The sequence below is a fragment of the Panthera pardus genome, unplaced genomic scaffold, assembly GCF_024362965.1.
Source record: "Panthera pardus isolate Hobbes unplaced genomic scaffold, ASM2436296v1 HiC_scaffold_21, whole genome shotgun sequence".
Lineage (NCBI taxonomy): Eukaryota > Metazoa > Chordata > Mammalia > Carnivora > Felidae > Panthera > Panthera pardus.
The window spans coordinates 606,181-622,689 of record NW_026526777.1 but is presented as its reverse complement, the minus strand read 5'-3'; the positions used below and the strand labels follow the sequence as shown (position 1 = coordinate 622,689).

At 43.7% G+C, this 16,509-nt stretch overlaps 1 protein-coding gene across 29 annotated transcripts in view; it reads right to left on the bottom strand.

Annotated features, from left to right (window-relative positions):
- UBAP2L (ubiquitin associated protein 2 like) overlaps positions 1-16,432 on the bottom strand; it is a 39,697-nt gene extending 23,265 nt beyond the window's left edge. For 7 of the 29 annotated variants that reach the window (XM_053908701.1, XM_053908706.1, XM_053908707.1 and 4 more), the window contains exons 1-9: positions 16,307-16,430; positions 12,131-12,260; positions 11,369-11,446; positions 10,700-10,810; positions 6,110-6,278; positions 5,614-5,709; positions 5,163-5,208; positions 4,649-4,761; positions 582-634 (exon numbers count right to left, since the gene is read on the bottom strand). In XM_053908701.1, coding sequence (XP_053764676.1) covers positions 582-634; positions 4,649-4,761; positions 5,163-5,208; positions 5,614-5,709; positions 6,110-6,278; positions 10,700-10,810; positions 11,369-11,446; positions 12,131-12,220 — 756 coding nt within the window. In that variant the 5' untranslated portion in view covers positions 12,221-12,260; positions 16,307-16,430. Of the gene's footprint in view, positions 1-581; positions 635-2,772; positions 2,848-4,648; positions 4,762-5,162; positions 5,209-5,613; positions 5,710-6,076; positions 6,279-10,699; positions 10,811-11,368; positions 11,447-12,130; positions 12,261-15,881; positions 15,963-16,241 lie in introns of those variants that run through there. The other 22 variants (XM_053908692.1, XM_053908696.1, XM_053908689.1 and 19 more) reach the window with 9 other exon arrangements.
- Between the last annotated feature and the right edge of the window lie 77 nt (positions 16,433-16,509).

Genomic DNA, 16,509 nt, shown 5'->3' with positions numbered 1-16,509 from the left:
GAGTGCCGGCTTATGTGCCACCTCTCTGACACCCATGACTGAGCTGTCCACGTTAAGTCACGCTGGAAGATCTATACTTTCATCTCAACTATGAAGCTGGGCTTCAGAACCAACCAGATTGTGAATTCGAGGACGCGGTACTCTCTCACTTCGCACCCACCTCTCAGCCAATCACAGGACCAAACACCAGTGCCCGAATAGGAACTAAATAGCCGAACTGGCTCAAAAGAAGTCATGGGCCACCAGCAGCTGTTACTCAAGGCACTACCTGCCTAACTCCATTTCTGGTGCTCTCCCCAACCACCATCTCTTGCTGGGACAAATCCGACAATCAGATATTGGACTTACACAGGTGCACTTGCCCTTTCCATAGTCTGGTTCCATAGAGTCCTGTTCATGCCCAGTCTCCTTCATATAACATATGTGAAATGTTCTGGCTCAGAACACTATTTTGGATGTAAAAGTTTTGGGTCAGAATCTTAAGGGTGAATTTTGAAGGGGTAGAAATATACCCATTTTCTATCCCTAAACACCACTAAGGGACAGAAAGCACTAGTGAGGAGTGACCCGGGAATACCTACGTCTTCATTCCAGTCTTCAGTCCCCCACTCCTCTGCCGCGGTCCTCCACGCACCTGGCAATAAAGGAAAAACAGTGAAGTAACTTAAGTGCCAGTACACAGCATGTGCAAAAACACTAACATATTAATAGTTCCGGCAGCCGGAAGAGTAACCAGATTTTAGTAATCAGAAGAGATTCCTAGGTTCCAGGGGGGAGGAAAAGACTATTTAGAAAGGGATACGTCAGAAGACCAGGGTTTTTCATAAGATTATGACTTCACACCTACTTCCAGGCTTTGTTACACAGCTTTAACAGCAGAGATAGTGGGGAGTGGGGGAGCGAGGGGCAACAGGTCCAATGCTCCAGGCAACCTCTTAAGACCCCTCAAGCCCTCTGCCTTAGTGGTCAACTCAAGTGACAGCAGCAGCCAATTTACACCAGAACGTACACTACGCCTTCTCACCTGGTAGGAGACAGCACGACGGGCAGAGAGAGAGTGGCAGTGACGGGGGGAACACGAATGGCTGCCATGTGGCAGTGGAAGGGCAGCGGAAGGCAGGCTTCCAAACTGCGGGCACTGACAACTACCTGCTATCAGAACTCAATGTAAAAATGCACACTCAGCAGAAGTCAAGTGTATCGACCTCACTGGTCAAACCGTAAGAAACCCTCATGGGTCTGTTCTTTTCCACGCCTTTTCAGAAGACATTGGACAAAACTGAAAAAGCAAACATGTCTGTTATTATCCTGGTCCTAATCCTACAGAACGTGACCTCTAACCTGCCAAGGGCACAGCGCAGACAACGCAGTCGTATACTTGCCCCATGTTGGTCATAACAAAGTCAGGATGGTTTCTATAGGAAAGTTCCATCAGCAGTAAAACCACCTTCCACACTTCCCTTGTTTTGCTTCACGTGTACATATATCCTCAGAAAAGGAAACTGTTCTACGAGAAGCAGGATTCTTCCCTTCAACTGAAAGACCACAGTAAGAAGTAACACCTGACTACTGCAAAGAACAAGAACACTCCTTATTTTCTTCTCTAAAACAACAGTACATGTTGATCAATTCTTCAAGCCTTCTCTCCAAATGGAGAAAACTTCTTTTAAGAATTACAGTCTGGGGCTCCTGGGTGCCTCAGTGGGTTGGGAGTCCGATTTCGGCTCAGGTCATGATCTCGCAGTTCACAAGTTTGAGCCCCTCATCGGGCTCTGTGCTGATGGCTCGGAGCCTGGAGCCTGTTTCAGGTTCTGTCTCCCTCTTTCGGCCCCTCCCCCACTTGCTCATGCACACTCTCCCTCTCTCAGAAATAAACATCAAAAAATTTTAAGAAAAAGAAAAAAAGAATGAAAATCTGGCATTCAGATATTCACTGTCACCGAAGAGAAATCTTCTAATACCTATATTCCCATATGAAATTCTTCTAGGGGCCCCTGGTAGGCTCAGTCAGTACAACATGAGATTCCTCATCTCAGGATTGTGAGTTCAAAGCCCTACATTGGGTGTGGAGATTTCTTAAAAATAAAATCTTTAGAACCCTATTTCATAAAGAAAAAGATAGTCATTATAATGCTTCTTCCAGGACCACTTATAACCACACAAGGGAAATTCCGAACCACTTAATAATGGCAACGTTCTCCAAATCACACTAAAGTCCAATTTCAGTTCAGACAAATTACAAACCACATTCTTCTCTCCCTCTTTGGTGACACTACTCTTCCTCTCCATTGGCATCCAACCTGCCTTGGATAAATGGAACCCAAGATCTGGGTTAACACATATACATAATCCTGGAGTTGGAAGTGACCTGAGAAGTTATCTCCTATTGATGGGCTCTCTGTCAAGGCAGCAATGTTCTCCTGCACTCTCGTGACTAGTCTGAGACGCAAAGGAAGAATGCGGATGCCTACTTGATCCAAGACAAGATGCACAGTCATGGCCAAGAAGGCTGTACTGAAAAGGCACGAAAGAACAGTAGGAGTGCTAAGGCTCTGAGTGATAGGTAAGGGTTTCCATTCTGTCAGCAGAAAGCAGTCAATGTAAATGTTAAATAGTCATTAAATGATCAAAAATTTTTAAGAAAAAACAGGCACAGAATATGAGAAAAAAAGGCAGAAAAAGAAAAAAAAAAGCAGGGAAACAGAAAAATGACATATCCACAGATATTCCAATTCATAAAAATCTATAAAAATATCTGGGGCAGTTAGGCACCTGGATGTATCATACCAGGAGCAGTCTCAAATTTTCGGGGATAATTTGACCCCTCAACCCCACTGAAATCAAGTCCTGAAACAAAAAAGAAAAAAAACACAAGCAATGAAATTTTGCTTCTGAATGAGAACATTTGCCCCTAAACAATTCCCACTGTACCTGTGGATATTTTAAGGGTAGGTTTCAATTTCTTTTTAAATAAAAAAGGGAATTTGAAGTTTGCTATCATGAAAACACAAAAAGAGATCATGCATGAATGTCACTTCATATTGTGAAATTAACAACAGCAGGAACGCATGAAGCTACACCCAACACGTTCACACGCACAAGACGAGATCAGCATCACACAGCTTTTCATTCAGCCACAAATCCGATTTCGGATTCTAACCTCCCAAATCTGCTATTCTCTCCTTAGTATAAATAAACACACACTTCATCCTTCCTTGCTTTCCAAACCAGATCCTTGCTGAAAACAGCTAAGGCTTGCAATCTAGGACTGGGACTCCATGCCTGATTTTCTATCCACAACTGAAAACAAATCCCTTAATGTCTACTATCTTTTCTGCCAATGAGAAAAAAGCCAAATACCCAAAAACTAGTGCTCAAAAGCAGTCACTTCTGGTATTCAGACTGCTACCACACTGCCTCTACAAGCCATCAAGAGCGGCGTTATACTTCCTAAAATAACAAAAAGACAGTTCATAGCCAAATGGTCCGGGAATTAAAACAGATTTCCATCTTGTCAATAACTCAACTTCAGCCTCCATCAATGGGATAACTGTATTTAAAACAAATTTGTAAAATAGCTGGTAAATTAAAAGCACATAACATTCAGGATCTGAGGTATAACGTCTTGTGGGCAATCGATGAACTGTTTGTGCCAGAGACCCTCCTAAAGAGAGAGAGAAACATCAATGATCTTTGAAAAGGGGCAAAGCAAATAAATAGATAAGGGGTTAAAAAGCTGAATTCACACTCTACTATTAACTCATTCCCCCCTTTATAAGGGAAAAAAGTCTCAAGTTCTTCCTGTGCTGGCTCAGCCACAAAGAAGCAGGGGATCTCGTAAGAATACAATACAATACTCCGCAGCCCAGGGGCTGTCCTTACTTAAAGGGGTAAAAGTATCTTTCACTCCCAAACACATTGTGGGTTGTCTGTCCCACAAGCCTAACATACCCTTAAATATGTATAGCCTACTCAGACACAAACACCAAAAGTCAGCTAACCAAAAAAGCAACCTTATTCAAATCCCATAATATTCTTCCACACCCAGAAAACTATTCAATAACAGCTAGAAAGCTGCGGCTTCCTTCTTGCCCAGATACTGAGATTTTCCAAAAATGAAGGTAAAAAAGATATTATCTCAGTGCCAGAAAACAAACTGACAGTGGGCTTTGATTCTGGGCCTTGTTCATCTCTACAAGTGGTGACATAATTAACTAATTAATTAATTAATTAAGAATACTTTTTCAAAAGACAAAGCTAGAAGCCCTAACAGAAACACTAGGAAACACACCTGGAGCTAATGGCAGCCACACGGTGTAACAGAAAGAGCATGGGCTCTTAGGGTCAAACAATTCTGAGTTCAAATACTAGCAAATTTCATGACCACCCTTTGAGTGTAAGGTTTGGCATGTGGAGATGACGAACAGTGTCAATTTCACAGGTGAGTGATGAAGACCAAGAGAACCAGCACGTGTAAAGTGCCCACAGGCACACAGTCAGCAAGGAGAACACACAGTATTTCGATCGCCATCCCTTCCTCCCTTATCTCTGCACCAAAAACTATTCCTCCACTTTTTATATGACCATAACCTCAAAATAGTTATTTCCTTAGGTTTTTAAAGACCAGAAACAATAAGCAGTCACTCACTCGTCCCATCATCTGGTTCGAAGTGGCCAGTGTTGTTCCAAGTATTCCCGCTATTATTGCCATAGTTGTCATCGGTATTGGCCGGTTCTGCATAATCAGCTGGGTTAAAGGTTCTGAGGGTGTGGGGAAAAATAGCTTAAAAGAGTCTGTGACCTCCAAGCAGCACCAGCAAAAATGAACAATCCCGTGGAATAATCTCAATTTATGCCTACTACCTATTTTGGGTTAGGACACCTATAATCATAATAAAATCCACACTGAATTTTGGAAAACAGCAGATACATGCATTCAAATGAAGTTATGAGCTAGAGGTGATCCAAGTAGTAAATGCTTATCTCCAGCACTACATCTACACACTCATCTGATTAAGTGGTCTAGAAATCTTTCTGATCACATTTTGGTTAAGGCTGCACATTATCCTCAGAGTATCAGGACACTAGCCGCTCTAGGATATTATGTTAACGATTAGGGGGAAAAAATTTAAAGACTGTGACATCAAATCAATGAAACTTACCCCATTCCTTGAGCAGAAAACCTTCCTCCCCGTCTACCAGAGCCACCTTAAAGGAAAAAAAGACACAAAGAGAGGAAGGGAGACATATTTTAAAAGTCGATATAAAAAGTACCTTGCCAATTGAGGCAACTCTGGAATAATAAGTGGTTGATATTATTAGATGTTCTTTCTTTCACCCTGTAGTATAGTTAATATAACACAGTAGGCAATCACTACTATTGACAGATTGTTCCTTTGCTGACCAAGCTTCTGGGTCCTTAAGCAAATACATTAACATAAACGACACCTACCTTCTTTCCCACTGCTCACTCAGCAATCTCTAGAATTTGCATGATTTCTCAACAATTTAGGTAATGAGATGTCATGTGAATGTTTTCAAATAAAGACGACCCCTACAGAACGAATAAGAATAGCCTGCCCCCCATATCCGACCCCCCAAGAAACTGATCACCTCTGCCTCTGCCACGTCCTCTTCTGCCTCGTTCAGTGCCTCTTCCAGAAGGTCCTCCACTCTTAGTGCCATCTAATCCGTTTTCCTGACCCCGAACTAAAATGAAAAACACAGATAGCCAAAACAGAGTCAATGGAATTTATGTAAATATGTAAGCGGCACATACAGATGGTGGTGGGGAGACAAAACCAAGAGGAGATAATGAGATGGAAGGATGGGACATGATGGTTACCAGGGGAAAGGTGATGAACCACAACAGAGAGCTAGAAGTCAGACAACTTTATAAATGACTGCAAGGTAATTTCATGCCAAACTGGTAGCTGTAGCTAGAAAACGCTACATGTAAGAGATACCAAGGTCTCAGAATAAATGGTGGCAAGAAAAAAATCAGAAGGATGATATAATGGTTACTAGGTCCAGCCTACCAGGGCCCTGACATCCCTGAAATCCAGACATTACTGACCCACAGCTGGTTTTGTTAAAGCCCCATGCATACACTCTCGTCCACGGCTGGCACCTCTCCCCCGTCTTGGTGGCCCACCACGTCGCCGACTATAGTCTCTGTCACGGTCTCGATTTTCTTTGCCTTCCTCGTTGGATTCCGTTTGGCCACCATCCTTCTGTCCTGAGACTCCCTTCTTCTTCCCGACCATCTCCCACGAATGCTAAAGAAGGGCAGAGCATTCACATCTAATCAATATGGATTGCTATCGGGAAACCACAGATAAAAGCTGGGAAACTGTTAACCATTCTCCTCTCATCATCCAAATCTAAGATACTTCCACTAACTTATGTCTGCTTAAATGGAGGGTACAGACAGAACCTCGAAACAAATTCTATACCTATCACTGAGAAATTGAAGTCCTTCTTATAGGGGAGGCGCTTATAGCTAATGGACTGCAGGGATCGCTTCCAAAAGGATTGCCAAGATCTGGATCCGGTGCAGTCACGTGGCGTATCAGTCAAAGGCCTAGTTATTGGTCCCCATCTTTCAAGTGTGTTTCCTGGGCTGAAAAAATTAATTTCCTTCAGATTCAGTGACTCCTAACTTTTTCATACACAGTCTTATTCATGTCAAAGGAGAAAAGGAAACTAAAAGTTTCTAAAGGTTAACTTTGAATTCAGAATGAATCAACAGCATTTGACCCTTGGGCACATTCTCTAATCAAACAACCCAGCATTTAGAAGAATAATAACTACACCTAGTCCTCACCACCATCCCCCAGCCCCACTCCCTGACACACGCACCAATTTCCTTTGCTTTAAAGACGAAGTAACAGCCAGGAAGGCACAGCCCTGGCCCGGACACAGTGGACTACAGGGAGCCTTCTGTTCCAGGTTTTACATCTGTATTCTCCCTATACTCCCTAAAGTGATATAACCCAATTAAACTTTCCCCAAAGCAGAATAATCTATAATTCATTCCAGACTGCAGAAGGGAAAATTCGTGGTAAGGAAAATAAGCTAAAAAGTCCTGCAAAAAACCTCATTCCTCAAAAAATGAATTTTATAAACACACACGCCTTGATTCACAATTATTTTTGCAGAAAATATGTACAAAAATTCCCAAACACCAAGACTACCGTATCTTTACTATCCTGGTTACCATCTTACTCCAACAACAATGACCCAGTGCTCCGCAACGGCTAATTAATATCTAAAGACTTCCAAGAACGTGGACCAAGTAGAATACAAAATGGCTATTAATTTTTCCAGGATTGATAACATGGTCATACAGAAAAATATCCTTCTTTAAGGGAAGCATGCTGCAGAGGACTTGTGACGTCTACAACTTACTTCCAGCCAATTCCAAGTGTCCATAGATGGATGAATAAACAAAATGTGGTATACACATTTAATGAAATATTTTTCAGCATTAAAAAGGAGCGAACTTCTGCACATGCCACGATATGGACAAACTCTGCAAACGCTATGCTAAGTAAGAAGACGCAGAGAGACAAATATTGCATGATTCCACTTACATGAGGTACCTAGAATAGGCAAATTCATAGAGACAGGATAGAAAAGGTTACTAGGAGCTGGGAAGATGGGGAAAGGGGGAGTTACTGTGTAACGGATACAGGTTTTTTTAGGAAACGACAAAGTCCTAGAGATGCATAAAGCTAATGACTGCATAACATGGTCAGTGTACCTAATGGCACAGAATTATATACTTAAAAATGGTTAAAATTATACATTTTAAACATTTTTACTACAGCTTAAAAAACTTAAGCTAAAAACTACATTTAAAATTATACCAAAATCATACCCACACGTTCTAAAGAGCCTACAATAGTTTACTAATAGTTTTTGAAAAAATTATCCACCCAGGACCCGGTGGCTCCTTGTTGCCTACTCTTCCAGTCCAAGCTTATTCCACATTACGACTCCTGAGTCATTTTATGCTCACAGTAGCATCAATTCTTAAGTAACAGTGCCGCTATTATAATTAAATCTGCAGCAGGAACCCTGGAAACTACATTCAAAATAGTTAGCTTATAGGGGCATCTGGGTGGCTCAGCTGGTTGAGCATCCGACCTCGGCTCAGGTCATGATCTCATGGTTCGTGGGTTCAAGCCCTGCATCAGGCTCTGTGCTGATAGCCTGGAGCCTGGAGGCTGCTTCGGATTCTGTGTCTCCCTCTCTCTCTGCCCCTCCTCCACTCGCACTCGGTCTCTCTCTCAAAAAAGTAAATAAACGTTAAAAAAAAAAAAAAAATAGCTTATAGACTTTTCAGCTGGTCTATCTCAAAACCTGTCAAGTTTCAGAAACCTGTCCTCTTTTCCGTTCTCTATGGTATGCACCAGCTGCTGGAACTACCTGGGTTCTATAAGGAAAAGGAATTACTATGATCTTCCCAAGGGTGGTGCCAGTTTTCTGATACGATCTCATCTACCCAAATACATCCAACACCCCCTGGCAGCAAATATTACTCCCAACTGGTTTCATTAGCAACTTATTTATGGCATAAGCCTATGTTCTCCAGTTTATTTTCCTTTTTGACATCACAGAAGGTTAGATTTGTAGCACTAGGCAGAAGGCGGTGAAAGGTGAAACAAAACGTGACTTTTGCAAATTAATTAATTTTAAAAAATCCAGCTCAGTTGGTTAAGCATCAGACCCTTTAAATATTTTTAAAATGTTTAGTTTTGGAAAAAAAAGAGAGAGAGAGAGCGAGCAAGCGAGCAGGGGAGGGACAGAGAGAGAGACGGACACAATTCGAAGCAGGCTCCAGGCTCTGAGCTGAGCTGTCAGCACAGAGCCCAATGCAAGGCTTGAACTCTTGAACCGTGAGATTGTGACTTGGGCCAAAGTTGGATGCTTAACCAACTGAGCCACGCAGGTGCCCCGTCAGACTTGTGATTTAGGTTCAGGTCATGATCTCACAATTTGTGAGATGGAGCCCCACATCAGGCTTTGCACTGACAGCAAAGAGCCTGCTTAGGATTCTCTCTCTGCCTTCCCCTGCTCATGCATGCACTTTCTCTTTCTCCCCTCAAAAATAAATAAACTTCAAAAATAAAAAAAAATCTAAACTTTTAAAAGGCGTAAGTACTCCTACATCCACCCCCTATCCACAATTATTCTAAAGTAAACTCAAAATAAGCCAAAGACTCTATTATCTGATTATCCAGGCAGTCATCTTCAGATAAGGTCAATAATGTAAAATCTAAGACCACACTTTTTTTTTTTTTTTTTTTTAAAGTAAAGTCTACGCTCCGAGATCAAGAGTTGCCTGCTCTACTGACTAAGCCAGCCAGGTACCCTAATACCACATTTTTGAAGAGAAAAATCCACAAATTTAAATTCAGTGGTTACAAAAAGTTTTCCAATGGGGCACCTGGGTGGCTCAGTCAGTTAAGCATCTGACTCTTGATTTCGGCTCAGGTCATGATCTTGTGATTTGTGGGATCTGCTTGGGATTTTCTCTCTCTTCCTGCCCCTTTCCTGCTCCCACGTGCACATGCTCTCTCTCTCTCAAAATAAATAAAAGGTTTTCCGTTATTATTTCCTATTGTCTCAAGGAAAATGACAAACCCCCAACATTTAGTTAACGTGATACTCTAAAACTAGTAGCCTGACCTCTCTAAGGATAAACTCTGGGTATCTATCCCAACCAAAGATCCCCAATGTAAGACCAAGGAAATGAAAATTAGTTCAAAATGATACACTGCTCATTGAAACAAAACAGTTCTCTACTAAGCAGCACAGGAACACCCCAAAGGTTAGTAAGGCAGAATCCCTGTTCTTAAAGGACTTAACAATTTGGGACAATGATAAGACAAGCACAAAATTATAGGGATCTCATTAAGTAGAAAAGAGAAGAGGTGAAATAAGTGAAATTCTAGGGCAAGCGCTCCTCCAAGATGATAGGAGCCCCTATCATCTCCAGGGTGGTCAACAGGCCGTTAACTCTTTTTCTGCCACCTCAACAGAAATAAGTTCAAGCGACGAAAACGTACTGTAAAATGTAAAGGTGATATTGATGAGAATGTCTTCAATTCAGAATCTACCAGTTTGTGACTCTGTTCAACAGCAATAAAACAGGTGAGCAGAATGTTCTCTGATTAGTAACGAAGGCTATTATATACCATTTCTAATTCAGACTAACCCAGTCTTGAAAACAGTCACTAGCCTGGAATGAATAATTTACTCTGGGCTAATTAAAAGAGATGGATTTTGGGGTGTCTGGGTGGCTCACTCGGTTGAGCGTCCGACTTCAGCTCAGGTCATGATCTCACACTCGTGGGTTCAGGCCCCACATCGGGCTCTGCACTGATAGCTTGGAGCCTGCTTCAGATTCTGTCTCCCTCTCTGCCTTTCCCCCACTCACACTCTCTCAAAATAAACAAACCTAATAATAAAAAAAATTTTTAAAGAGATGGATTTTATCTGTTTTCTATTTATTGTACATAAATTTTCGGTACTTGCCACCCGCAGAAAACAACCTCCTCGACTGTTCTCTGCTCCATTTGGAGAATAAGGTACTCTCCTTTAAGTTGAGTTACTCCACTTGCTATTTTTAGAATATTCTGAGCTTCTCAGCCAGGGACCCACTTTCCAGAACGCTCTATTAACACTCTACCGTATCTGGGTTTCCTTCCAGTAGGACATTGATGGCTCTGTTGACATCTCCATTGCAGTCATGTAAAGCAATGACACATTCATCCTGGTTCTTGCCTGTGATATCAATCAACTGAAAGAGAAAAAAATCAGCAACATGAACGAACTTGCACTCTTCATAAAAGGAAGCCAGGTGAAGAGAGAAGACACCAGCTGAATCCAAAAGAACCCCAGACTTAAAAAAGCAAAATATGCAGAATTTTGGTATTCTAGCTCAATAAGCAAAACATTAACACCTGTGATTACAGATGATGTCAAAAGTATTTACACAATAAAGGAGCTTATAGAGATCAAACCCAGAAGCACACAGGTTTCAGCATACCATAAATTTCTACATTTCCTAGATGCCACAACTGCTCAAAGTTGCTATAAAAATGGCATCAACAAAATCATCCAATAAACAAGAAGTGAAAATTAAGATAAAACCTTTTCGAACATGGTAGCTGTCCAAAGAAGTACGGTAAATCAGACAACAAGAGCATTTATTTATTGGCTTAACCTATTATGTTTCAGGTCATAATTCTTTTAATATCTGCAGGAAAAAGTACCCTAACAGACATCTATGATGTTAAACTATGCTTTAATCCTGATGTCTTTTTCCATCACTGCCAGCAATTAGCAATACACTCACTTGTTTCACCTTTTCCTCAAAGTCAGCATCATTATGGTCTGAAATCATCTGTGCAAGTCGAATCTGTTCCGCAGTGGCCTAAGAATGGAGATGAGTTCAAGAAAGCATGATCAAGAGACAATAGTTTAGAGAAATAAGAGGGACCTATGTAGTCAATAATCCACCCCACCTCTCAGCCCAATTTCCTTCTCCTTGTTACAAATGACCAATAAAGTGCTAACACCAGTTAAGATGCTTACCTCTGCAAAATGACAAAAAAATAAACAATGAACCTGTCACCATTCCACTCTACAATCCCTAAAAAAGCAGGGAGCTTTTTCACCAATGTTCACAGTTAAAGAAGCTCCCATTGTGGGATCACAGCACCTCTTTTAAACATCCGTGCCTTAAATAATTGACATTAATATATTTGCAAAGTCATGTATAAACCCCGTTCCTGTTTCTGCAAGGACCAATGCCACCCTCTTATATCTGGCCTGACGATAACCTAAGATTTAGTCTGAGGAAAACGCAACCTTGGAGATACAAAGTACAGGACCCCTTCTCTCCAAGTCTCATAATACAGCATCAAAAAACAAAAAGCAAGCATGCTCATCATGGCCTACCACAACAGTCATCAGGCCCTAAGTAAAGAGGAGAGGCAAGGACTAGAAAACAAAATAAAAAATGCAAACCGATAATCCAGAGCAGAGAATGATGCTGCACTGGATGGGAACCAGTATCAATCAGCAATGCTGGCAATGGATCCCTTGGGTTCTTTACCTGTGGCCGCTGCTTGTGCTGTGTCTGGTTTTGGTTCTGAGGTTGTTCCCAGTTTCCCCGGGCTCGGTTCGTGCCCACCGACGTCATCATTTACAGTATATACAAATAACAGTATTTACAAGGTAGAATACTGAAAGATTAAAAAAAATTCAGATATTAAATATGGGCAAAACAGGTTTTCAACCTCTTTCATCAGCACCTTCAACCAAACATGTTCACCAACCAAGAAGAGTCATCTGTTCTTGAGACATACTCAGTTTGATAAATTCCTTAAGGAACAATTGTTAGTAGTCCATTTTTATAGAAGAAATATATAAAGCATAGGTGAAGTGCCGGTTTAAGTCATGCGCATGGTTTGGTTACTAGTCCCTATATGCAGCTTTGTGAAGTTTCGCAAAACAATGTTAATAATCAAAAGCTTTCTACACACAAATATCTAAAGCCCCTTTGACAAAAGGAAAGCTAATCAGCAAAACCTGGAAACAAAAGCCTTCCAGGAAGGGAACTTAATCTATACTCCAAACAAATAAAAACAATTTAAAATAGAGAAACTCAATCTACCTATGAAAACCGCCCTACCTCCCTTACAATATGTAAATTGCATGCAACCCCCATCACTTGGGAAAGGACAAGCTCAAGTCTAGATTTCCTCCCTCAAGCACGCTCGCGCGCGCGCTCTCTCTCTCTCTCTCTCTCTCTCTCTCTCTCTCTCTCTCTCTCTCTCTCTCGTCATGCAGTGGGTGCTTCCATAACCTTCAACAAGGCAAGTATTAGCCCCAGTGACTTTGCTCAAGAACCTCAGTTCCCTGGATAATTCCAACACACTATTTTTGCAACTACTTTCTGTTGCTCTCCTAGTCCACTGTTCTGAGGCACCAGAATTGCAATTACCCTTTACCACTCACCTTAATATACAGAGAATTCCAAATCTGTCCCAAACCAAAAGGGTCTGGCACAAAGTTTTTATTTGCAAGAAAGGGCTTCTAGGATATCATTTTAAACGAGACATTACTGCCAGCAAGAGGACTTTGTTGAGACAGAAAACACACAGGGCCTTCCCAAAACCAGAACGGTTTTTGTTATTAACACTTCCAGCAGGCTACGATTCTCCCGAACTTAAGTTCCTTCCGTTCACACTTTGCTTTATATCGCAACCTCAGCTGCTGCGGTGAGTAAACAAAGAAAATACTCCTCCTACGACAGAGTGGCTCAAAATCAGATGTTAATCTGCATGGTTTTATTCCCTTCCAAAAAAGGTACGTTTATATTTTCTGTTCTACATGTAACTTTTTTCATTAATGAAACTTTATACGGGATAATTCTAGACTCCCCAAAAGCCATTGCTGGATTTGAGAGACATAGGTTGGGCCTCTAAAGAAATACAGAAGGATTAATTATTAGGGAAGTGAATCTTACTGTTTCTCAGGTCTCAAAGAAAACGAACTTCCCTGAAGATAAATTCTTCACCAAAGCCGATCAAGAGGCTGCAGAGGTCTCTCTTTTGATGCAGTCATTCAGACTGAAGAGTTTTACATTCTCTATCACCAAAATTTTTAAGAAAATTTCAGAGCTAATTCTTTAACCCTTACCTCTTTCTGCTACATATGTGCACACAGAGGCCTGTAAATATTTCTAGCTACTACAAAACTATTTGCTACACAAATAGTCCATCTTCCCAGACTAGTCAAGTTTCAACACTCACACACACACCAAAAAAACACGTGTTCTTTAACCAGTACCCCTGGATTCAAATCAAAGAAAAAAATTAAAATTAGACGAAAACTATTACGCTTTTAAATAATTGGCTCTAAAATGAAATCTCTAATGGAAATAAACACTCCTGTAGCTTACAAATACTGCTTTCTACTTCTCTTGTGATTTCAACTTAATAAGTTAATACTAGATATGAATGGTGTCACTAGCAATATGAACTCCATATACCATACCGGTCAATGTAGATATATTAAAAAGTCATCTTGAAAGCCACATAATGACTCAAGGGAAATAAAATGAAACAAAAAAAAGAACAGTCCAGAAGACTCCCTCTGTTAACTTCAATTTCTCTCTTACAAGTGCTTTGAAATGTGCGACTAAGAAAACTTTACCACCTAGGTAGTAATAACACTGAGCAGCAGGTCAAAATTAAATGACCTGGGATGGATCACTGGAGGGCACGAAATTAGTAGCCTTTTGGTAGCAAGCAGGGACACATACCTAGAGTTATCACAGTGGAGAGGAAGAATCTTGTTAAGTATTTTTCCTTAGAAAATAAAAATATTTACGGGCAACATGTGAGAAGTGTTGGAGACCCAGGGAAAAGTGCAGGAATACAGGTTTCAACACAGGAGTGCCTTTGACCATTTTTTGAAAACCAGCTACTTAAAAAAAATAGCCAAAGAAATTTTACAGAAAAAAATAAAGATCAAGTATTTATTGAGTATCTACTATGTGTCCAGTACTTTAGAAAATACAAAAGCCATAGGACTTGGTTGCTGCCCTCAGGGAGCTTACAATCTAAGTAGAGAAACAATTCAGACACTCAAGCTGGACTGGGGTAGCTACCTGTAACAGAACAGCTGATTCCCCTGGATGTTTTGTGGAAATGACCCCTGCATCCCCTCGTCCACAAACTTGAATCTCGTTTTAAAAAGCGTACTTGCCAGTTAGGGCACATTTAGCAAAAAAGGGGCTTTAGGAGTCGGCAACAGTACATGTTAAGGTCTCTCATCCTCAGTTACATGACAGCAGTACTGGCTGCTCACAAGGGAAACGGTCACTGGCACGGTCCGCTCTTTTAAGGACAATGGTGTAGCATCTCAAACCCGCTGTAGCAACCCACGCGTAACCAACACGCTCCGGTTCTCCGGGGATGCTGGCTGTCACGGACCCCCATCATCTGCCAGTAAGTCACACCACACATCCCCACGGCGGGATAAGGGCGGTGAAAGGTGGACGGGAGAGAACAAAAAAAAGGATTTCTCCATCCAGCAATCGGGGCACTCAGAGGCAAAAAACGGTAACAACAACAACAACAACAAAAGAGCCTGCTCCTGTGGTGTTTTTCCTTCCCCATCACCCTACACCAGAGGTGGCTACTTTTCGAGACGGGTGGCGGAGCGGTCTCCTGTTTGTGACATCAGTTTGCAAAGCCATTTAGGGACTGTCCACAAAGTGGAGGGTCTGAGGAAATTCGGGATTCCTGTTCTATTAGGCGAAGAGCGGACCCGCACCCCAGGGCCCCAGGGACGTCCCTCGGGCGTAACACACCCTGTGGGGGTCGGCCCGCCCAGCTTCCCCAACAACATCCTAATCGTCCGGGGTCCCCCAAACTCCAGCGTGGGCCACGGCACGCTGGCGACAGCGGCAGGGAAGCCGTCCCCCATGCCGGGGCGCTGAGAAAGCAGGACGGGCGGTAAGAGGAGCTGACAAAGAGGCTGGAAGCGGACAGGGGACGCGAGCCCACGCGTGGAGGATGGGAGGCTCGCCCCGCTCAGCGCCACATCGGGAGCTCCCGGGGCCAATCGCCGCCTCACCTCCCACCCGGAACAAATTAATCCTCCGCACTCCGAACTGAGGGCCACATGGGGGGGAGTTCGGGGCAGCTCCACCCCGCCGTCCTCCCTCCCCCCCCCCCCCCCGCCACCCCCAAACCAGGCCGGATCCGGATCCGAGAAGGCCCGCAGCGGGCTGCAAAGGGACGCCGGCCCCCGCGGCGTCCTCACGGCAGCGGCCGGGCCGGAGAGGGCCCTACCTCAGGCGGGGCCCAGGCCGCGCTCGCTCGCGCTCTTCCTCGCTCTCCCCGCTCGGGCTCTAGCCGCATGGCCCCCCCCTCCGGCCGCCCAAGCCCCGCCCCGGCCACGCTCCCAAATCGAGGCCCCGGCTCCGGCGCGGCCCACTAGGCCGCAAATCCAACCATAAACAAAACCTCCGGCGGCCAACTAGGGGGGAGGGGGCTGGGGAGGGCGCCGGGCTCGCACGACCGGGAGGGGTGTCCAGTGGGGGAGCGCACGGGGCGGGGGGCCGACTGGGGGGGGGGGGGGCCCGGCGGGGTACGGGAGAAGGGAGGGAGGGGAAAGGGAGACCGCGGATTTAAAGGGGCCGCGGACAATACCCGGCCCCGCCGCGCTGCCGCTGCCGCCGCCGCCGCCGCCAACGCCGCTGCGCTCCCAACTTTACCTCAGTCTCCTCCACACTGACACCCCGGGCCGCGCCGCCCCTGTCACGTGATGTAAGGTTCCCTCCTCCCCACCCCCTCCCTCCTTTCCCCTCGCGCGCTCGCTCTCGCGCCTTCCCCCTCCCACTTGCCTGCCTGCGTCCCCCGGCACGTGACGCGAAAAGGGACGCGCACGCAAGCGCGCGCGCACTGCCCGCCACGAGCC